Source organism: Amphibalanus amphitrite, unplaced genomic scaffold, assembly GCF_019059575.1.
Source record: "Amphibalanus amphitrite isolate SeventyFive unplaced genomic scaffold, NRLGWU_Aamphi_draft 000284F_arrow, whole genome shotgun sequence".
Taxonomy (NCBI): Eukaryota; Metazoa; Arthropoda; class Thecostraca; order Balanomorpha; family Balanidae; genus Amphibalanus; species Amphibalanus amphitrite.
The window spans coordinates 204,949-227,500 of record NW_024881779.1 but is presented as its reverse complement, the minus strand read 5'-3'; the positions used below and the strand labels follow the sequence as shown (position 1 = coordinate 227,500).

Genomic DNA, 22,552 nt, shown 5'->3' with positions numbered 1-22,552 from the left:
TCGCTTCAGAGAGCGGAACACCAGGGTGTGGACCGAATGCTTTTGCACATCCTGAAACATTAAAGGCACAATGTCATATGTGTATTCACAGATAACAGTAATACTACTGTACAGTAGTACTACTGTACTACTGTTATCTGTGGTGTATTGAATTCATTGCAAAAACTGATAACAATAAATATCCCATTTATCAACAGAGTATTCCTGAACCAATGAAATTACCCATCAGAAAATGGAATTGGTAAGGCAGACACAGCACACAGATAATTGTCATGAATGATGCATAGTCAGGTGAAGCTGACAAATACAAGTTCAAGTTTAGGTAGTTATTTTAATAGACACTTACGACCTGTGCATGAAAATGGCCAAAAATTGTTGTAAAAAATAGCAAAGTGTATATGACCTGCTCATTCATAGTACCTAGGTACTTAAAGGCGTAACAATAAGCCATACATTACCTCCATGTTGTTGAACAAGCGAGCTGAACGGACGTCTTCAGCAGACAAAGATAAAATATTATGGCAAAACGCTATTTAATTAGTTTAACAGTGAGTTATACCAACCGACTGCAGCATTTCAACCGTAACTGCTATATTTAGCATTTATTCGGCTTTGGCCCAGCTTCGGCTTGCAGCGTGGCAAACAGTAAACACGCACCGGTCCCAAGTGTATCTTGTATATCTGTTCGAAAATGGACTGCAAGTGGCTAGAGTTCACATCATTTCCTGTCTCGCTAATTCTGATTCGCTTCTCTGGAATGTTGTCATGGCAACAGAGGGGCAATTTGTATGTATAATTCGCTGGGTAAGTTTTTGAACACGCAATTTCCTTTTTACACATTTTAATGCCTTTCCATTCTTCTTTCAAGTTTTGGCTGGTCCAGGGCGTGTCCGGACAAAATTTCGTCTGACATTTTTTCGTCGGACAGTTTTTCGTCCGCAGATTTTCGTCCGACTTTTTTTCGTCTCGCATTTTTTCGTCTGTACATTTTTTCGTCTGTGCATTTTTTCGTCTGTACATTTTTTCGTCTGTACATTTTTTCGTCCGGACATTTTTTCGTTCGTATATTTTTTCGTCTGTACATATTTTCGTCCGGACATTTTTTCGTTCAATAAATTTTACGTCTGTTCACCCAAGGTTGAGTGAAAACATACTACAATGCTATTCAACTGTGGAGGCAAATGACGTCATAATAATACTCGGGGCGAAGCAGTGCAGTGCCGAAGGCAATGCCTTAGGAGAGATTACAGGCAATGGTAAGTCAAATATTTTTAGGTTAAGTGGTTGTGTATCTGGCTTCAGGCCGAAGGCCTGAAGCCTGATGCATAACCACTTAACCTAAAAATATTTGACTTACCATTGCTTGCAATCTATTCATGCAAGTAGCTTTTTCCTTATCCCCCGGTAGGCAAACATCAGTAGGTAAGGTTAGGTTAGGTTAGGTTAGGTTAGGTTAGGTTAGGTTAGGTTAGGTTAGGTTAAAGGTTAGTTTAGGTTAGGTTAGGTTAGGTTACGTTAAGATTGTAGACGAAAAAATGTCCGGACGAAAAACTGCACGGACGAAAAAATATACGAACGAAAAAATGTCCGGACGAAAAAATGTACAGACGAAAAAATGTACAGACGAAAAAATGCACAGACGAAAAAATGTACAGACGAAAAAATGCGAGACGAAAAAAAGTCGGACGAAAATCTGCGGACGAAAAATTGTCCGACGAAAATCTGCTGGACGAAAAACCGTCATGGAATCGTCCAGGGCACTGAGGGCTGGTCTTGACGTGATTTTTTATAGTGCTTTGCTTCAGTTACGTTTTTTTGTCTGTATCTGATTTTTTGTCCTGTCACTGGACTGGAGACTCAGACTGGAGAGTGAAGAAAAGTTTTGGTTTTCAGGTGAAATGTGTACCTATTCCTTTTGATCAAGTGTAGAATGTTATGACAAAGTTTTTAAGCTTTTATTATAATAAAGAATCAGTGTCAAGTATCTTCATTGTCAGCATCATTGCTGGTCCAACTGCTGGTTAAAGGAGCACAGTCTGTGAACCTAGGCGTCAAACCTTGGGTATTTATTTACTTTAGGTCCGCAAAACAGAGGGGTAAAGACAAGTCATTCACACGATACTCTAAGATCTCCGGATTTCATTTCTGATACTTATTCCTTCTAGAAACCAATTTAAAAGCACCAGTACACTAGTATCACATGCTCTTTGAATGTGACAAACTGAAAGACGATAGAGTAGCTGCTCAAAAAATATACAAAACTATCTTGAACAGAACGCTACCAGCAGCAGAACTTATCATCATCGCCGATAAGCCACAAAGCTTGATCATCCATTATATCTACCAAGCCCGTGTGCGCAAGGAACTCACTGAGAATATAACCAAGAAGAGTAACTGTTAAAGAGTCCTCCCAACTATGATGTCCTGAAAATTTATATCATCCAGACAGCTAACATAATTGGAAGACGATCAGAAATGATCCTGCATCTACTAGATGGAGTCGACGAAATAAGTTTAAGTAAAGTTGCCATGGGAAAACATAATCAAATTGAAATGAAGGTATCCCATGATTGTGTGAAAAGTAATTGATGAAAAACTTTCCACCAACTAACATACATGCTGATGCCCAATGTCCATTCTGTTCTTTAAAATGTCAAAATGTTGATGTATGCTCATCTATTCTTTTCATCGTGATCTGATAATAAGATACTTTGTTCTCTAGAAAGTCCAAACAAGATGGTAACACAAACAAGTGCTATAATCATAAGGTAATCATAAGCCTTGCACATAATATGCATTTTTAATCTACTGCTGAGTTTATAGGTGATAATTGGTCTGTTGCTGCAGCAACTTAGCTGACAGACTGACAGTGGCATTTGTTTCAGGTTACACATACCAGAGAGCTTGACAGCTCTGTCGTGTACCAGGAGGTGAGCCAGCTGAGTGCATCAGTCAGTGCCGACTGTTGCTGTGATGGTCTCCTCTGCTGCCTGCCAGCGTGGTCTGCTGGCGTCTGGTGCTGTCACCCTGTTGGTCGGTGTGGTGGCCGTCACTCTGCACCAGCGGCTGTATGACTCCATCTTGGACAAGGTCAGTGTGCCGCTGGGAGCAGGGTCTGTGTGCTTACTTAGGTCCGAAGCTGGATTGGTGTAAGGTGTGAGTAGGGTCACTGTCCAGCTGGGACAGGCCCGGCAAGGTGCTGACACGACACGGAGCTACGTTATGGCACCATTGGAGTTACGGGGGCCGGATTGGGGTTGCTGAACGGTCGTTCGACGCGATATCACGGGGGCAGCGCCCCGGGCCGCCCGTGACATCCAATATGACGCCCGTGACGTCCGATGTGCCTCCGGCAGCGGCTGCACCTGACTCCCGACTCGGAGGGCTACGAGTTCTGGCGCACGCTGCCCGTGCCCATCTTCATGAAGTTCTACATGTGGAACGTGACTAATTCCGCCGAGGTGGTCTCGAGCCACGCGCGGCCCGTCCTGGAGCAGCTGGGCCCCTACGTGTACAGGTGAGGAACGGATGGTGCCTGCTCCGCCCAGATGGAACTGGGGGACGGACCATGGTGTGTCCGCTCATATAGAACTCCGGGGCACGGTGCTGGATGGGAGGGACGCCGCAGCGATACGACACCTGTCACCGCTCATAGTCAGTCGCCGTGCATCCAATCGGTCGCCGTGTCATTCGTGTGGCTCCCGGGGTGCCCGGCGCGTCAAGTGCTGCGTGTGAAGACCCGGGAGTGGACGTGCCTGAAGACTCATGGCACAGCGGTATTATATCCTCCCTCTTATTCCTTGGCTAGTCGGATAAGATTGATTGATCTCGTCGCCCCGGGTATGCGTCCACCATGTGCGTGTCTGTATGTCCCCTCTCCCTCCCTCTCCCCGGAGCGAGTCCCCTCGCTGGCCGCAGTAGCTGACGCCTGACACCGAGCCTGTTATCGGCAGTGAGAAACATCTGAAGGTGAACATGACGTGGAACGCCAACAACACCGTCACCTACCAGCAGGTGAAGACGTGGCACTTCGAGCCGGACCTGTCGGCCGGCCGGCTGGACGACAACGTCACCAGCCTCAACGTGCCGCTCCTGGTGAGGGAGGGACTCGAATGTGCTGCTCCTGGTGAGGGAGGCAGCTGGAGTTGCTACTCCTGGTGAGGGAAGCAGCTGGAGTTGCTACTCCTGGTGAGGGAAGCAGCTGGAGTTGCTGCTCCTGTTGGCCCGGACGTAGTCTGAACGTGTCGGTACTGCATATTTTGCGTTGTTGAATTGGTTTGTTCTGCCTTCACCCCATCCCGCGGTCCCAGTGCCTGTGCTTGAACATGTGACTCGTCCTGACACCACCCTGCCGGCCGGCAGGCGGCGGCGGCGCTGATCAAGGACATGAACCTGCTGGTAAAGTTCATGTTCAACGAACTGGTGAACCAGGTGGGCTCGCAGATATTCGTGACGAAGACGGCCCGCGAGCTGCTGTTTGACGGCTACGACGACCCGCTGCTGGAGGCAGCCGCCGTCGCCAAGTACCTGGCCAACATCTCCATACCGTTCGACAGGTTCGCCTGGTTCTACAGCGTGAGTAGCCGGGTCTGTCCCCCGCGGTCCACTGAAACTGTGTCAGCCCGGGCTTACTGAGGCGGCCGGTCGCTGCCGTCAGGTGCGGACGCTGTGTACGCTCTCTCCTCTGAGATTGTCTGGCTCTGACGCGCCCCTCTCCGTCGCAGCGGAATGGCTCCAACTACTACGACGGCGTATTCAACATGGATACGGGCGCCGAGGTCACCCAGCTGGGCCGGCTCCACTACTGGAACACCACCAACGCCACGGCCGCCTTCCAGCCGCCCTGCAACATGATCAACGGCTCGACGGGGGAGCTGTTTCCCCCGCGGCGGCGGCGCGACCACGTCGAGCTCTACTCCACGGACATCTGCCGGTACGGTACTGCGTGGTACGGTACTTTCCGGTACGGTACTGTCCGGTGCTGTCCACTGCTGGTGCTGTCCACTGTCCGGTGCTGCGTGTCATGGGCAGCTCTCTGACCCCTGTCCGGCTATGTTTTTTGCAGCTCCCTGACTGGCGTTGCAGCTCTCTGACCCCTATCCGGTGTTGACGGCTCCCTGACCTCCGTCTGGCGGTGTTGACGACTCCCTGACCCCTGTCCGGTGGTGTTGACAGCTCCCTGACCCCCTGTCCGGCGGTGTTGGCACCTCCCTCACCCCCTGTCCGGCGGTGTTGGCAGCTCCCTGACCCCTGTCCGGCTATGTTGGCAGCTCCCTGACCCCTGTCCGGTGGTGTTGACAGCTCCCTGACCCCCTGTCCGGCGGTGTTGGCACCTCCCTCACCCCCTGTCCGGCGGTGTTGGCAGCTCCCTGACCCCTGTCCGGCTATGTTGGCAGCTCCCTGACCCCTGTCCGGTGGTGTTGACAGCTCCCTGACCCCCTGTCCGGCGGTGTTGGCACCTCCCTCACCCCCTGTCCGGCGGTGTTGGCAGCTCCCTGACCCCTGTCCGGCTATGTTGGCAGCTCCCTGACCCCTGTCCGGCGGTGTTGGCAGCTCCCTGACCCCTGTCCGGCGGTGTTGGCAGCTCCCTGCGGATTCCCTACAAGGAGGAGGTGTCGGTGTACGGCCTGGACGGGTACCGGTACCAGGCCGATGAGCTGCTGTTCGCTGCGCCCCAGACCAACCCGGACAACTGGTGCTTCTGCACCGGCGACTGCCCACCGGCAGGTGAGACGGAAACGGCGACAGGGAAGTATACTCGGCAGGTGGGCGGCAACGCTGCCCGTCCAAAGCAGGGAGGTCATTGTTTGCCTTTGAGACCTTTTACTGAGTAATGGCCCGGCGGGCTGTGTTCCCGTTGGTTGCTTGGGCCCTTGTGTCTGTCCCCCTCCGCAGGTCTGTTCAATGAGACGTTGTGCCGCTCCACAGGTCTGCTAACCCTGTCCATCCCCCTCCGCAGGTCTGCTAACCCTGTCCATCCCCTTCCGCAGGTCTGCTAACCCTGTCCATCCCCCTCCGCAGGTCTGCTAACCCTGTCCATCCCCCTCTGCAGGTCTGCTAACCCTGTCCATCCCCCTCCGCAGGTCTTCTAACCCTGTCCATCCCCCTCCGCAGGTCTGCTAACCCTGTCCATCCCCCTCCGCAGGTCTGCTAACCCTGTCCATCCCCCTCCGCAGGTCTGGTGACCCTGTCCATCCCCCTCCGCAGGTCTGCTGATCCTGTCCATCTCGCTCCGCAGGTCTGCTGACCCTGTCCATCCCCCTCCGCAGGTCTGCTAACCCTGTCCATCCCCCTCCGCAGGTCTGCTAACCCTGTCCATCCCCCTCCGCAGGTCTGGTGACCCTGTCCATCCCCCTCCGCAGGTCTGCTGATCCTGTCCATCTCGCTCCGCAGGTCTGCTGACCCTGTCCATCCCCCTCCGCAGGTCTGCTGACCCTGTCCGTCCCCCTCCGCAGGTCTGCTGACCCTGTCCATCCCCCTCCGCAGGTCTGCTGACCCTGTCCATCCCCCTCCGCAGGTCTGCTGACCCTGTCCATCCCCCTCCGCAGGTCTGCTGACCCTGTCCGTCCCCCTCCGCAGGTCTGCTGACCCTGTCCATCCCCCTCCGCAGGTCTGCTGACCCTGTCCATCCCCCTCCGCAGGTCTGCTGACCCTGTCCGTCCCCCTCCGCAGGTCTGCTCAATGAGACCCTGTGCCGGTTCGGAGTGCCCGCGTTCGTCTCCTTCCCGCACATGTTGTACGCCGACCCGGCGGTCCTGGATCAGACCGTGGGCCAGGAGCCCAACGAGACGCTGCACAACTTCAACATCGCCGTGGAGCCGGTAAGTGGATGGTACACAGCTTAAATAGGGCCCCAGCGCCGTAAGAGGACGCAAACTGCCGGCCACACCATGCGCTGTGTCTGTTTAATATACGGCTATGTGAGGTAGTCCTGCGGCTCTGTTCTGCATTTATGAGACCCGTTACTGCGTTTTTAGCGCCCTGTTTATCTGTGCTGCAGCTGTGTAGGCCTCCGCTGCGTTTTTGCAGTCCCGTGCTGCGTTTCTCTGTCCCGCGTCGCTATGTCATTCAGCCGTGTCTGGGTTTCTGGGCGCTATGTTCCGCCCCGCTGTGACGGTTCCGGTCCGCCGTCTGACGTCCTCTGTGGCTCTCCCGCAGCTGACCGGGGTACCACTGGCCGTCCGCGCCCGGCTCCAGATCAACATGCTGCTGAGGCCCGACACAGACGTTGTGTGAGTACAGCCCAGTGTAACAGGCCTGTGTGTCGTCTCCCTCGGGAGTGGAGGGTACCGGCGTCGAGCGGTAGACGCGGCAGGGGGCCGCACTGCCCAGAGACCAGTGGTGAACCACGATGAACCAGTGGTGAACCACGATGATCGGCCAAAGAGGGGGAGGGGGGGGGGCGGTCGGCCCGCCCTCTGTGATCAGTTACTACAGTGGGGGGAGGGGGCTCTGCGGTCAGTCCGGGCAGTGAGGGGGGGGGGGCTCTGGTCGGTTCGGACAGGGGGGGGGGGGCTGACGGCCGGCCGACCTGAGAGCGGGGGGAGGGGTGGGGGTCGGGGTCCGGCCAGTCTGGGTCGATCGGTGGTCGGTTGGCGGGTATTTTTTTCGGCTGAACGGCAGGTCCGGATGCATCCCGGGCCGAGTCCTGTGGAAAGAACACTACCATTCGCTCTCCTCTGACTCGTGCGATTACCGTTCGGTCCCGCCCTCGTGTTCTCCCGTAGCCCAGATTGCCAAAACCCGTATATTCCATACGTTTGGTCCTTCGTCGGCATTTTGCGTACATTTGCCGAGATCTCCGGTCACCAGCGTTCCGTTTCGGAGAGAAATTGCGATACTGCCGTTCAGGAGTGCAGAGTGGCCGCCAGGAGCTGGGGAGTTTGGGACGGTCATCGAGGGAACCTCGGATGGAGCCCGAATGAACAGGGTCCGGTTGGCATGATTTGCTAAAATCACCGGCCGTCAGTGGCTTACGCGAAGTCCCTTTAATTACACACTGCCTTGCTGAGCTAAAGCTCTGGGCAGCAGGACTGCAGCACAGTTTTTATCGGAAATATTTAGACTTCGCACACAAAAGTGATCGCGTTTTGTGTGAACGGATGCCAGCCAATCCGATCTGATTCTCTCGAATATGTAAGTATCGCATACCTGTTTAGATAAACCCTATATGAATATGACCTACAGGGTGATAATTCCACAAAGTCGCCTTTTATTTTCCCTTTTTCATTATGTAATTATTATATGATAAATTTTGTTATTTCCTGTGACGTTTCCTGTTTTCCTGTGATGTTTTCTTGTGATATTTCCTGTGAATCCCGAATTCATCCTCGATAATCGTCAGGAGACCACCAGTAGCTATGCTGCTGGCGACGACTCCTGCTGCGTAATGCTCCTATTCAGTACCATCCCGTCCGCCGGTGCATTTGTCATCCAAACAGACGGGGCGGCTCCATTAGCGCGCCGTGACGCCGCCCCGCCGCCCGCCCGTCGGCAGGCTGTTGCGCAACGTCTCCACCGTCTACGTGCCGATGCTGTGGTTCGAGAACACGGTGGACGTGACGCCGGCGATCGCCGCCCGGTTCTCTGTGATCGCGCGCGTGCTGCCGGCGGTCCTGTCTGCCGGCAGTCTGACACTGGCGGCGCTGGGCGGCGCGCTGCTGGTGGCCGGCCTGCTGCTGCTCGGCGCCCTGCGCAGCCGGCCGGCGCCGACCGACGGCGAGCCGCTGCTGGACGACAGCACGGCGGACGGCGCGGCCGGCGAGCGGTGACCGGTCACCTCAGCCGTGACCTGAGGCCGGTGACCGGTCAGCTCAGCCGCCCGCTGACCTGAGGCCGGTGACCGGTCATCTCAGCCGTGACCTGAGGCCGCCGACCGGTCAGCTCAGCCGTGACCTGAGACCGGTGACCGGTCAGCCGCCCACTGACCTGAGGCCGGTGACCGGTCAGCTCAGCCGCCCGCTGACCTGAGAGGCCGGCCGGACTGACCGGCGAGTGGTCAGACCGTCTGGTATCCAATCAGACTGTCTGGTGGCCAACGCTCAAACCAGTCCCTGAGATGTTTAATCGAGTCGCTATGGTGGATGGCTGCACCGTGTGTCAACGGTGCGTGTGCTATGCTAACGGACAGTGCTGTGAACTTATGACGTCACAAGTATATATATCTGGCTGCGTATTGGTGGGACGGCCTGGCCGATGGGGAATGTAAACTGCTGTGGGTGTACACTGGGCTGGTGCCGTCTCAGTCACGTGCTCGGGATCTAGTCAGGCCCGACGGAAGGTCGATAAACGGTGGGGTCATTCCGGGGCGCGCCGGGCCGCCGGCCGGCCCAGTGTTCAGTGAGCCGGACCTCTGTATTGAGAGGTGCGGCCTGTGGCGGCGGCCGGCCGCTGGAAACGCGCCCCGGCTGACGACGGTGTCAGTACAGGGATGATGTTATTGGCTTCGTTGTAACGGTCTTTGTGGGCCAGAGAAGCGCTTTCCATATATCTAGCCTAGCATGTATGATACCACTGAATGTGTATGACAATCGTAAGCGGAAGGGTTCGAGTGTTTATATGCGCAACTTGCTCGAAATGAACCAGCAATAAAGACACAACGGAAGCTTATGTTTTTTATTGCTCTCAACTGATGTACGGATGGCTTGATTTGTTAATGCTATAAATGATTAATGACTGGACATTTACGGTGGCTGGGCGTGGTCCGGTCTTTGACGCCCTCATGTCTGCCGTTCACGCTGTCCCTTGCCTCAATACCTACTTGTCCTTGCTCGACGTTTGTCAACAACAACTGTCCGGGCTGGACTGCCTCACTTTCCTGAGATTGAGAAAGCCTGGCCATTTATGTGTTATGGAGAAACAAGTTTCTCAAGCACTGCTTTATTTTGACTTCTCGAATACCGGGCAGGAAAAGCTATGTCGTCGCAATTTTCTTATGCAGACCATGTTGTGTAAATGACATAGCTTATCGTAATAATGAGCTACCCAGATGATGTTAAACAAGACTCTGGGGGTACGATGGAAATGATTTACAAGCACCTGTCCTCATTCATGGCAAACCAAGCGCACCACTCTATAGGCGACATGACACATACAGGCAATTGTGCTTTCAAAATCATATAACGCCTATGCTTCCTCCCACCGAGTAGCCAGGAAGCTGGGACATATTGCCAGGTGGCACAGCATGACTGGCACATATAACACTGTCGAAAACAATACGACGATACAGACTAGCGACTGAAGCCGAGTCAGAGACTGACCCTTTGAGTCTGAATCTAAGACCAGACGACGACCATCCCTCTCAGACGGCCAGGCACAGCTGCACCTCACATACTGCTTAAAGCGGGCGGCACACAGTCAGTGTGCCGTCGGACGAGGCTGTGGCCTCCCAGCTCCGTCTCAGAGGTCGGCGTTTGGCTGAACAGAGCTGCGGGAGCTCTGAGCCCCCACTACTGAGGCGCTCCGGCAGCGGCGATGGCGCACCAAATCAGGAGCGCCGGCTACGAGTTCTGCTATGTAATATACATGACACAAACTCGCGGGTGGATATAATGCCAGTGTGCCTGCCGCCCCATGTCCGACTTCATCTGCTGAACTGGGCTGCACCGTGCCTCGCCGTCCGTCCACTGGGGCCTCTCGGTCGGCGGTGGCGGCGCCTACCCGCGGACGACCACACTAACGGTCAGCACCGCCGCCGCCAGGGTGCCGAGCAGGCCGGGGCCGGCCGCCGCCGCCGCCGTATTGCAGAGGTCCGAGCCGCACCTGCAGACGTGCTTCCGGAAAGCCACCGTCGTCATGTCGCGACAGTCGTTCGTCACCTCCTTGCCCTTGACGACACAGTTGCGGTAGAAGTTCTCTAGCTCGCCTGAAAGAGATGACCAGTGATTTAAAACAGTACTCAGGGGTATTTAACTAGTACATACTCCTAGGACAGCTCCGTGCGATTTTCCTGCCATGGATCCAGCCCCAGTGAGTGTGTGATTTTTCTGTCATGGGTCCATTCCCAGTGAGTGGCCCAGCACCAGCCCAGAGCCCGGCGGCCCGCGGCCGTACCGTTGCTGTCGTACGCGGCGACGATCTCGCAGCCGTAGACGCAGCCGTCAAACACCTTGACGGCGTGCTGGTTGAAGTTCTCCGTGGTGCAGATGTCGGTGCGGTTCGGAGAGGAGGGCGACCAGCTGCAGATATAGCACTTGTAGCCGGAGCCTGCGGCACGGGGCCGGATGGTCAGATACGAGCAGCAGCGCCGACAGGCGGCGGCTCAGGTCGGCCATGTACCACAGTCCACACCCTATATGCGGGTGACCCGCCCTACATCGCTGTCTAACGACCTCAGAGGTCAGGTCAGCGCTCACAAACCGACAGTTGGCCAATGTCTGGCCGTGGCTCCGTACTTACACTGTTGTACTGCGATGATCAGAGCCAGCGCGGCAATCGTCGCCGCGTAGCAGCTGTCCATGACGCCCTGCAACAGCACACGATACAAGTTACCACTCGTGTCTCGTCAGCATGTCTCCTTCCAATTCTACAATGCTATTTCATCTGCGCGCAGAGCATATCGTGAGAATAAAGGCCTTGGCCCTTGGCCTTTCAGCTACGGCTCTGCGTCACATTTCAAGGCTTTGCATTGTCCAAATTTTGCATTATTTGTAGGCACAGCTGATACGGTTTGAACTCGAGGCCGCATTCAGCACTGCCCCCGTTACAAAACACGTCTTTGTCGCCCCGTCACCATCAGGGAGGCCGGACAGGCGGGAGGGTCCTCCTCCTTTCTGTGGCGTGTGATATTGTGCGGTTTTCTAATCGCTCGGACAAAAACGGGCCCCTCGCCGGCCTGCGATGGTGCGGAGAACCGGCCGCACCACCGCTGGGCGCGCGCACGGCCTTTTTCTGACCGCGCCGGGCGGAGAGAGCGGTCGCTATTGGGACACCGGTGAGCGGCGTTTGGAAGGGGAGATCCGCTGCCGACGGCGGCTGCGGGGCTCACACGGGTCTCAGCTTACGGGGCTGGGATGGGGCCGAGACACTGTGACAACCCGCTGGATACGTTTTAGTCTTTGTTTCCAGCGTATCTAAAGCTTCGGTGATACCAGTTTTCCTACTTTGCCCTCTAGAACGGTCGCGCGCTCAGCGTTACCGATTTTCCTGAAATAGAGGGGACCACTGGAACCGTCCCCTCTTCATCCGAGACTTGCGCGAGGTCAAACCGAGCTTATGATATTTGCGGAAAGTCTGTTTAACATGGGGTGCCCAGTGCCCACTCCCATAGTACAATGCTCAGCACTGATACGAACGTTTATCAGTATTTACGAAGATGTTGAGCGAGGACCGGCATGCCGTCACCCCATTGCGCGATGTGAGCTGACGCGGCCTGGCTGACCTCGGGCTCGGCCCATCCGCAGGGTCGCCGCCTCCTCCCGGGCCGGCCATCCCGCTGACGCTTTAATCTTGCGCCGGGCCGGGCGGCGTCGGACGGAAATTGGGGCCGCGTCGCGCCTCCCGTCTCCGATCGATTCGAGGATGGATGAGCGCTATCTAACCCTGTCGCTGTTCCGCAATATACGTCGATTGCTGCTGAGACGGCTGGACGGGCAGCCGGTGAGTCATCCGTAGTCGCCGGGCCCGATATCGAGCCCTGAGGTGGACCGACACCACTGGCTAGCACTGCGGTCCATTATGGACCGGCGCCGCGCGGCGCCTGGCCCGGTGCCCCGCCGTTACCTGGGCCGGCGCACCACCGACGCGGCCGCGGTCGACATCAACAAACGGCGCGGCCCGAATCGAGCGCCGCTGACTCACGGGGCGTGGTCCTGTGTGCACCGGGCACTGTGGGGCCACACCGGGCCGGTCGGTAGGGCCGCACCGGGTCCTGTGGGGCCACACCGGGCCGGGCGGCAGCCCCCGGCCACTGCGGGCGCCGACTCCGGTCAGCGGGCGCTGGCGCACCGAACTGATGGCTGTTTACAGTGGAAATCTCGACCAACAAACGACTGGGTGCTGAGTCGGCAGCACCAGCCAGCGACGCGACAGGGCGCTGCCGTGAATCCGCGGCGCTGTCGGCTGTGGCAGTCAGGTGAATCTGACCGCATATATAGATTCCTGTGCGTCTAGATACGATACTAGTTCTTCTCGTATTCGAATTTCCACTCAAGCCTGGGCTTGTATCTTGTTTATAATGCCGCATTCCACTGCTCATGCATTGAGCACATCCAGACCAGTGTCCCAACCCAAGGTCGACCGTGATAAACCCGATGTGGGCCAGGCCACCCGTCTTGCCTGTCATAACTGGAATCCACATCGCGCTCGTGGGCTTGGTCCTCGCGTCGCTGCTGTTGCACGTTTTCCGGACGAATTGTGAGGCACCTTAGTGTTCCAAGCCTTAGGTATATCTGGCCTCCAGCTGCCAGCAGTGTCACTGAACATCTGGGAATAGCCACGATCAATATGAACACAGTTAGGTTTCAGTAAAAGGACTGACAGCAATGTTATTAGCATTGTCCAACAAAACTGACTTATCGTCGCCCTGTATGATGTCCAGTGAGTAGTCATAAAGCCAGTATTGCCACCAAAGCCACCTCGCTTCATTATCTTTGATGTACGGCGGATATACGATAAACGGCTGATAATGCATCAACCACTGATATCGACCGAGTGAGAACAATTGTGGAACAATGCCTGTCAGGCCGCATCGACCGCCAGTAGCCCCAAAATGCCCGGCCCGGAACGGTGACCCCTGACCGCGAGCTGACCGGAGAGCCGGCCCTGTGGAACCCGGTGACCGGGCTCAGCGCCGGTGACGCCGGCTACCGAAGACAGAGGGGTCGGGCCGGCCGGAAGAGCGGCAGGTGCGCCCGCTCTTCAAACGATCGGGCCGGAACTGCCCCCGGAACAGAGTGGGTGCGCTGTGGACGGTACGGTGACGTCATCGTTCAGGGGGGGCGTGGAGAGAGAGAGAGAGAGAGAGAGAGAGAGAGAGAGAGAGAGAGAGAGAGAGAGAGAGAGAGAGAGAGAGAGGAGGAAAGAGGTCGCCAGTATGACTCGGGGTAGTTTGCCCGGACCGTTTCCGGACAGTGTGGACGGCATGGCCCGGGAACGTTCCGGTAGTTTGCCATGACGAGCTGCCCATCGAGGATCTCTTCGTTTGATTTATCGCCTCATTCTCTCGCGGTCGTGATGTCGATTCTTCCGTGTTGCATTCAAGTTGAAATGCCTCTAAATAAGTGCAGACCTCGTCGAGAAGTGGAGCCTTCGAAGCCTGTATCATTTCGCCTGACTTATATGGCAGTTTCTCGAGGAATGCAAAGGTTTTCCGACAGTGTCTTCGATAATCGCTCGATTTGGCTTTGCAGAGTCTGGGTGAAGAATCAGACGCTTTGACGTTGCCCATTGCTCACATGCCTTTCACTACCAAAAATATCCTTTGATACTCAATGTTTCGAGGAAGCATATGTAGGTACGCACGAAGTTTATTGGGTTTTTAGACATTAGGTACCTACTGGGAAAATTAGCCCTTGGTGTTTCAGCAAAAGTCCACTTTTGCGCAGAGAATGTACCCATTTAACGGAATGCTTATAAATGGATGTTAACTCGTGCCTCGACGTGACCTTATAAAGGTTTAGCAAGTTGTCGTGGACCCCAAATTAGTCGTTAACGTCTCCAACTATGTATCCCGGTTACATCAGGCCTCGTGTGAGTTTGTTGTCGGATCTGGTCTGTTCTCTGTTAGTGCAGTTTGCGCCCGTCGCTCACCACCGCTGCAGTGAATGGGTCGCCAGCAGCGGTACACGCCCGGGCTGACCGGATACGACCGACATTAGGTGTCCGCAACAGGAGGAGGCGCAGGACAGCTGAACAAAGCCGCAGCTCACATGTCCAATTTCCTGCTCATGATGTTCCCCATGATGTTCGCTATTGCTGGGTGGCATCGTTTTGCTGAATAGTGCCTGTGAGCTCGCTCAAAATGATCATTTTCTTCTTATATTGGAAATTGTTTAATCTCTTCCGGATTAATGAAGATAAGATTCATAGCAATAGTTGATAAAAAATTCAGCGTGTTTCGTTGCCAGACAGCCAAAGCCACGGTTCATTACACAGAGGTCGAGTCTTTGGCAGGACTGTGGCATTGGTCGTTCCTACCGATCGCCGGCGAGCCGTGCTGCTGCAGCTTCCTCCCGGCACACAGAGGCACGCACTAGGTCCAGATAACGGATGGCCGACCTCCGGCGTGGAACGCGCTCAAGTGGCCGTGATTACTGTGTGGGAGGGGGCAGGGGGACTGGGCCCTCTGGTGAGGGTACAAATCCAGTTGGCAATCAGGGGCTCGGTGCACGGGGCCGCTTGGGATGAACTCTATAATGGATTGTTAGTTTTGTAGGAATGAAGTTGCGGTCCGCGCTGCTGAGCACTGATGAGCCCGCTCGGGACTGCAGGGACCGGCCCGTTCCGGCACCTCGCTCTACGCCGGCTCGCCGCCGGCCGGCCTGCACAATCGGCTCTGTATTGATTCTGCAGGCCGGCAGGCTGGACTGCCGGGCGCCGACGGCGTCCCCTCACCAGACGTGACTCACAGATCGACACGGCACCCCCAGAAGGGACCCGTCAGTGGCCATCGATAGCAGACGGTAGAACTGCGGTGAGGACAGTGGCCCCGTCCCACGTGGGACGGTGGGTCAGGGCGGGCCCCGTCCCAACTCCCAACAGAGGCCCAGTCACCTTGTGGAGGATCCTCGAGCCCGGATCTCCCGCGGGCCGGGGCGCAGTGGCAGCTGGCAGGTCCGCCGCAGTCCGGATATCACTCGGGCGGTTATCAGCAGCCTTTCAGCCGTGACTTCACGCCCGTCGGCGACTATCCGGCCAGCCGCGCCGGCCGTTCCGCTAGTCTCAGCCCGGCAAACACACACTTAGGACGTCTACGTCTCTCGTCTGGCCCACACGCACGCGCCTCGGTCGGCGCCGGCCGGCCACTGACTGCACTGCGCTCCGTGCGGCACGTCAGCGCGGCCGGCGGCCGTCAGCGCCCTCCCTCCCCCTACAACCGAGCCCTCCCCCTCCCCCGCTGTTACTACAGCACCCCCGCGGCGGCGTGCGCCAGCCGGCCACCGGGCGGCGGGGAGGGACGGAAGCAGCCGCCGCCTCTGGCAGTCCGTGCGAGTCCCCGGGCCGCCGACACTGGGCAATAATTGGGGCTCGGCCGGTTCGGATCGCTGTAAAACATGGTCGGGACGGCATGGGAGCGGATGTCGCCCGTGTTCCCTTCGGTCGCAGCCGCTGAGACGCCCACCTGCTCCGGATGTGAAAATCGGCGGTGTCGAGATACGGGACACGTCACCCGCGACGGCCGGGCCGAGAAACGCTGCCTTCCTCACAGATGCTGATTCTCTTCCTGCAGTGCGTGACTTGGTGCAGGATCTACTTCATTGCATTGCATTCTCGCGCATGCAGCCATCCGTTTGTCCTTGGGTTCGTCGCTGAATACAAATGGCAACTGCGAGTGGCGACGCAACTGGCAACGCTGCAGTGAGTCTCGTGACGGACGGGCACGCAGCTCGGGCTTACAATCTGGCGGAAAACCGCCTTATACCCCAATGGCCTTGTGGCGAAAATGACACAGCTGGCGTATGCTACAGACAGCTTGTCTGTAAGCAGGTAATATCTGCTATCCCGATGCCTGAGTATCTCCGTCATTGGCCGGTGAAGTTGACGGCGGCCCGCGGCCGACGGTGGCGGTACGCCCAATGACCGGAGACGGGCTGAGAGCCTCCCTTCCCTCCGAGCGGGCGGCCGCGTCGCTACGAGTCCGGCAGACGTCAGCGCTGAGAGCACGGCGCGACTGATGGCGCGGGGCGGGCCGGCCGCCGTCATTTGGCGACTGGCGCAGAGGAAGGGAGACGGGAGCCTCGGCACCCTGCCTCGGCAGAGCCGTTGAATATAATGAGTGCCTTCCGGAGTCGGTATGGAGGGCTCGTAATCCTGAATGCGTCGCAGGGGCATATTTCCTACACTTTGTTTTCTCTGCACTGCCTTTAACTTTTATCTGCCGCTTCTTTACGTCCAGATCATCTCTCTTCTCTCTGATCTTCTCTCGCCTTTCGGTTTTCTATCTCACCTATCATTCCTTTCGCCTTTTCTTCCCGCTCGCCTGTCACCAGCTCCGCCAGCCGAGAACCTCTGTCGCCTGAGCTCCGGCCTGCCGACGCCGATCGGCGCGGCGGCGGCGACGTCCGTCCCGGCTCCGTCGACACGGACGGTCGTCGTTTCGGCCACTGTCGACGGGCGGCGGCGTGAGTGGAATGTGGCCGGGGAGGGGAGGTCGGACGGCCGACTTGGCGCCGTCGCCGCCGCCCCCTGCCAAACGGCGTGCCCCGGCGCAGCGCCGGAACGGCGCGGCGCGCCCGACACCGGAAACGGGCCCTTTACACACGCTTTACCACGAGCTCGCGCCTTGTGTTGAGACGGCTGCCGGGGCCGCGGCGGGTGGCGTACAGTGGGTTATGTCATGTGTGATGCTCGAGACGTGACCGCGTGTTGAACACCTCCCGCAGGGAGCGGTCTCCTCCAATACCGCTGCTGACGCGTCACGTGTGTTTGTGTCAGTTCGAGACTGACAGCCAGATATTGATGGATGCCGTCATGTCGGTCTCCGGGAGAAATCCCCAGGCGACACTTTAAGCTGAGCTATCCTGACGTTTGGCGGCTCGCCTGGCGGACTGGCGTCTTCATCTGCTCGGAGGAATGCTTTTTATGCTGGTTTAAAGGGAGATTATGACCTTTTTCCACAAAATCTGAGTTAGGACCATTTTCTGACAAAACACAACAAGTTATAATGTAAATTAAAACCATTTTGCTCAATTCGGTACCTTGCCGCAAATATCTCAACTTGAAGTCACGTTAGCGGGGAGCGCTGAAAATGACCGTTGAATAAGTACTTACATCACTTTTTGGTACTTGCATGTAATTTTGTAAAATGAGCGTATTCCTCACATTTGATCTTCATCACATCTAGTTAGTTAATGGTCGTCTATAGTGCCTTCAAAAGATATTAATGGTTTGGGGGTGGTTTATGTCTAAATTTACGCAACTATTTTTCCTGTTCATCATCTGTCGCCATATGCTGCTATTTTAGTAGCAACGACTCAATTTTGAATCGGTCCCGCCGACTGCACAATAAAAGAAGATAGATACAACACTTTTGCGGCATCACTGAAAAACTTATGCAGTACTGTTATCAAAATTCTCATAACACCGTTCGACAAACCTGAAGTCTTTTTGAAATAAATATGCTTGTATTTTTCGCTTCAGGCTCTGAGGCCAAAATAATGAATTTCGTAGTCGCAATCGCAAGATTTGGCTGCGTTTCTGGCGCATGCCGTTCATTTGTGGCGCTTGGAAACAAAGAAGAGTAGGCACTATGTACCCCCGAATTAGAATCTAATTAATTCTAAACCGAATTAACTCCAATTCAAATTAGAATCCTTACAACCAAGCAACGACAAGGCGATACCATAAACAAAAACCCAAGCGTCGCTGTTTGAAACAAAAGCGCCATATACCTACTGCGACTTTTTTATAGAGAAGGACAACGCATTTCGGTGGGTGTTACAAGTACTGCAAGTACTGCTTCTTTTTTGCAAAAATAAAAACCTTTTTCACATACGAAAATGTGCTAGGAAATTTTCATATTTTATAGAAACTACAGTAGAAATAGTATAGATGTCGAGTAATTTTTATTTAAGAAACAAGAAAGCTCATTATCTCCCTTTAAAAATGTTACTTGGACCGGCCTGCCAGCCATTCGAGGATCCCAGACACCTCGAACGTGGCGTGAATTTATTTATAAGTTGGAGGCATGTCTTTTCATAATAGCTCCCGTAAGACTGATATTGAACTGTTAGGTATGCCTGTGGTATGAATTCATGTTTTGTGTCTATTTTCTCCAAATGAGGGCTGCGTGTCCCGTCTTCAGCAGTTACCTGTCCTGGATAGGTGTGACGATCCGGACGCAGTAGTGCGGTGATGCTCGCCGCTGTTGGCTTGGACTCACCCAATAGTCAGTCACATCGTCTGGCCGTTCCCATGCAGGGCCTCGGCTAACATGTAACTACTGGAGCAAATGCCCCAGTAGAGTCAAGGAATGCCCCAGTAGTGATCAGGTTTTGCCCAACCTCTACAAAATGATAATATCTTAATATTAACGTACATTCTTTCACTCGGGAGCGGTTGAAGACGTTTGTGGCAAGAAATCAGGGGCGGCGGAAGAGAGGGTGCATGGTGTGGAGCTGCACCCTCAATTACCATCCAAAAACATAGGCGTGCATTGCCAAACATACCTTTTTGCACCTCCATAATCCATAAGCTACCCGTCGTTCGAAAAAGCGTCAAAAATAATGATGAAACTACTTCGGCCACTTTTTTGGTCAGTCAAAAGTCAGGTTATGGTGGTCATTAAAGGCCAAATTTCGCCGATTTTCAGGTTGAATATCGACAATTTGCAAGATGCCGACGTATGACTCGGGAACCAATAGAGCTACAGCGCTGCGGAAAAGCGCATTTGATAGCCATATTAGCGTTTTTTCTGGGTTTTTCTCTCAAATTTGACCTAACGTCAACGGTTTTGCCTGCAGGAGGCAGAAACTTCCAAAATAGACGAATTTTTCGGGAACAGTTTTTTCTGCAATATCGAATTTGACTCGAGCCTTGCACGAGCTTTTTTTACCGACATCGTGTCCCTCTCGTCAAGACGCATCGAATGAACTATGATTTGATCTTTAAAGGTCAACTTGAAAATTTGATCTCAGGTCAATGTCTTGATCTGACCGGAAATTGTCATGTTGCATATCAGTGGATCCGTATCGTCGAGCTGAACACATATAAGGCGTTTTCATCGCTCTAGCATGCCTCTTTCAAAAGTTAGTCGCGAAAAACTGTTAGATACCATTTGTGACCTGAAATGACCTCAGAGGTATAAACACGGTCACGGATGCCATTTTCATGTTCAGTGTGTCAAAGTTACTTGTAGTTCAGTGTTTGAGAGTGTTTAGAATGACTTTCGTCCAAGAGAGGCGGTTTTAAATTTTCTCCCATTGACTTATAAAACCTAGAAGTCGCAAAATTGACCTGAGGTCACCGATATGAAAATTCCGAGATATAAATTTTGTACGTAATGTTCATGTAAAAAGTTAACTGAACTTGTTAAGCAGCAGCAGAGGTATTTATTGATTTAGGTACATGCGATTCAGAAGCATGGCTTTGTGAACCGTGAGTGAGATACGAGTATATGGTTGTCTGGTCCCTTACAGTGAATTTGTGATAGTCCACAGCCAGTTTTTGGTGAAACGGATTATTATGGATATTTGGATGTTTGGCTGAACTATGTCGGCCATGGCCGGGCCGGATTCTGAAATTCAAAGGAAGGCAGATAATGGGCGGATCCGGACATGACTTGCTGGATGTAGGCCGGACTTGATCCTGAAAAGCCTATCCGTGAAGTGCTCACTGCTCTATACTGTTGTCCTTATCAATCGCTGAAAGTTTCAAAGCGATCGGTCTCTCATTGTAGCTATGGCATCATTGAAACATTTTATGAGGTCGCTTGAAGTGACCTGGTGACCTGACCTTGAATGACCTTGGTGTTAACTTATTATAACATGTGTACTGTCATGTGTAGAATTGGTGGATGATAAGGTGTGGCGCTCGGCGCCGCCGTTTTTGAGATATCCGCGGAAAACCGCAGTGGGGGGGGGGTGTTCAAACACCCCCACCCCCCAGCAGGGCGCAGGTTAACACACTTCGACCATTTGCCCCAGTAGTCAAAATTCCTTAGCCGAGGCCCTGTTCCCATGGCTCTACAGGTACCCAGCTAGGACAATACACCTATCATCAATGGACTCGCCTGTTAGTGCCGATACTCCCCCATCGCCCCATTCACGGCCGACTAGACTCTGGTGTGGGCTGGTAGGTAGGTACGTACGTACGCGTCACGTGAAGACCATTAACAGGCTGACACGGAACAGAAGCCATATAGTCGATTGACTTCTCTATTCACCGCTTGTTCTTTGTTTTTACCTGCTAAGGGCCACTGGCTACTGCCAATCTGTGTTTGAAGGTCTTTTAGTTTTTTTATCGAAGATACCAAGGAATGGTAGGTATCTGGTATTACCACTCAGAATACTGTAACATGGAGCCCTATGATCCCGGTTACAGTATCACCGCGAGCCGTAATCCCGGTCACAGTAAGTACCTATCACCGGGAGCCGTGTTATCCCGGTCACCGTATTACCGGGAGCCCGTAGGTCCCTGTTGCAGAATCACCGGGTCTGGCCCTGCTGTTATCCCGGTCATTCAAAAACTGAACACTTTTCACCGGCCCGACTGGCTGTGTTCCCTCCCACAGCTCCCTTCAGTCACGGCCGCGGACTCGTGGTTGATATAGTCTCAACAGATGGCGCCAGCGTCGCGCGCCTAAAAGTATGCTGTACCGCATAGCTCGGATTCAGACAGACACGAGGCTGCGGAATGGCGGGACTTCGCACGTTTTTTTTCTGCTTCTGCCGGTCCTGAGGTTTTGGGTCTATCGTTTTCCCGTCAGGAAAACAAGTGTGCTCAGTCATTTATTATCCAACGCGTTTCACGCGCTGACTACCTAAGTGCTAACATCAGCTTGCAAGGCGCCTCCCTTCCTCACCTGACGTAGCTCTGTTTGTTGGGATTAGGTGTCTTGCCGCCCAAAAAGGTAAAAAATTGACTTTTATTATCTACAGGTACACACGCAACTGCTCAGCCGCTTACATAGACACAGTAAAAGACGTTTAATTAGGTCCAATTAATAAAATGCGTTGCTTGATCGACCCATGCGTAGTTGCATTAAAAGTCGTTGAGTGAGCGGCTAAGAGAGACATATCTACGCCCACCTCCGCCTCGCCTGACTAAAGACTCGCTCAGTTGTCACTCCGTAACGGAGCGTGAAAGCAAACAAAGAGAGTCGTTCCGGGCGGCGCCGTCCCTCACCGGTTGCTGTTGGCTCCGTTCCCTGTCAGTCCGAGCTCCGGGCGGAACAGGCTGCCCGCGCCGCGCAGCGGGCCGGAAATATGCGGCGGAAGTACTCAGCCGCCGGTCGCCACCACCCACCACTGGCACAGGAACTGCTCCGGAGCGGCGACAGCAGCGCCCGGGAACCGCCTGCGTCGCCGCCGGCCGACTAACGACGTTAGGGCGCCGTCAGTCGGCGGCGGCGCCGGGTCGGTGCGTGCCGAGCCGGGGTCGATACTCGCGGCGCGCCGAGCGGGCCGCCGCGCCGCCGAGATGAGGGCGACAGTGTCGGCGGCAGCAGAACGGGGAGGCCCTGTGACAGCTAAAAGGTCCCCGAATGGGCGCTCACAATTGGTGGATACTGCAGACCGGGGTCGTCAGGCCACCTGGAAGCTGAGCGAGAACACAGAGAGGGGCGTCCTCGAACCAGCCGCGGTCGAAATGACGGCGCCGCATCGGGTATGCAGTCCGGCGGTTTTAACGACGGACATAAATCCGGCTCCAGACGGGCGGAGAAACAAAGCCGGCC

General features: G+C 54.7%; 3 protein-coding genes across 7 annotated transcripts in view; 1 reads left to right on the top strand and 2 right to left on the bottom strand.

The window, feature by feature from the left end:
• Positions 1-789, bottom strand: part of LOC122387366 (pleiotropic regulator 1-like) — a 7,641-nt gene extending 6,852 nt beyond the window's left edge. The window contains exons 1-2 of one of the 2 annotated variants that reach the window (XM_043377495.1): positions 459-789; positions 1-51 (exon numbers count right to left, since the gene is read on the bottom strand). The exon at positions 1-51 is cut by the window's left edge and continues 56 nt beyond it. In XM_043377495.1, the coding sequence (XP_043233430.1) occupies positions 1-51; positions 459-464 (57 nt within the window). In that variant the 5' untranslated portion in view covers positions 465-789. Of the gene's footprint in view, positions 61-458 lie in introns of those variants that run through there. The other variant, XM_043377494.1, reaches the window with a different exon arrangement.
• Positions 753-8,862, top strand: LOC122387365 (protein croquemort-like). Of its 3 annotated transcripts, XM_043377490.1 has the most exons (11): positions 840-883; positions 1,757-1,893; positions 2,886-3,090; positions 3,357-3,517; positions 3,954-4,095; positions 4,363-4,575; positions 4,725-4,933; positions 5,585-5,727; positions 6,673-6,821; positions 7,159-7,232; positions 8,498-8,862. In XM_043377490.1, exons 3-11 carry the CDS (start codon positions 2,974-2,976, stop codon positions 8,769-8,771), a joined length of 1,482 nt encoding a protein of 493 aa, XP_043233425.1. In that variant the 5' UTR covers positions 840-883; positions 1,757-1,893; positions 2,886-2,973; the 3' UTR covers positions 8,772-8,862. The 3 variants fall into 3 exon arrangements, with proteins under 3 accessions (XP_043233426.1, XP_043233425.1, XP_043233428.1); XM_043377491.1 differs by lacking the exons at positions 840-883; positions 1,757-1,893 and adding an exon at positions 753-786; XM_043377493.1 differs by lacking the exon at positions 840-883 and having other exon boundaries at positions 1,751-1,770.
• Positions 8,863-9,863: 1,001 nt separating this feature from the next.
• Positions 9,864-22,224, bottom strand: LOC122387369. 2 transcript variants are annotated; one of them, XM_043377498.1, is made up of 4 exons: positions 22,003-22,224; positions 11,398-11,464; positions 11,053-11,205; positions 9,864-10,864 (listed from the first exon to the last, which is right to left on the bottom strand). In XM_043377498.1, the coding sequence occupies exons 2-4, from the start codon at positions 11,456-11,458 to the stop codon at positions 10,656-10,658; spliced, it is 423 nt and encodes a 140-aa protein (XP_043233433.1). In that variant the 5' UTR covers positions 11,459-11,464; positions 22,003-22,224; the 3' UTR covers positions 9,864-10,655. The 2 variants fall into 2 exon arrangements, with proteins under 2 accessions (XP_043233433.1, XP_043233434.1); XM_043377499.1 differs by lacking the exon at positions 22,003-22,224 and adding an exon at positions 15,712-16,062.
• Positions 22,225-22,552: the final 328 nt, after the last annotated feature.

Coding starts and splice junctions, on each gene's coding strand:
- LOC122387365 (XM_043377491.1), top strand. CDS start 2,974: ATGGTCTCCTCTGCTGCCTGCCAGCGTGGTCTGCTGGCGTCTGGTGCT. Junction 4,934..5,584: donor TACTCCACGGACATCTGCCG/GTACGGTACTGC, acceptor CGGTGTTGGCAG/CTCCCTGCGGATTCCCTACA. Junction 7,233..8,497: donor AGGCCCGACACAGACGTTGT/GTGAGTACAGCC, acceptor GCCCGTCGGCAG/GCTGTTGCGCAACGTCTCCA.
- LOC122387369 (XM_043377498.1), bottom strand. CDS start 11,458: ATGGACAGCTGCTACGCGGCGACGATTGCCGCGCTGGCTCTGATCATC. Junction 11,206..11,397: donor GATCATCGCAGTACAACAGT/GTAAGTACGGAG, acceptor CCCGTGCCGCAG/GCTCCGGCTACAAGTGCTAT. Junction 10,865..11,052: donor CGCCGCGTACGACAGCAACG/GTACGGCCGCGG, acceptor CATCTCTTTCAG/GCGAGCTAGAGAACTTCTAC.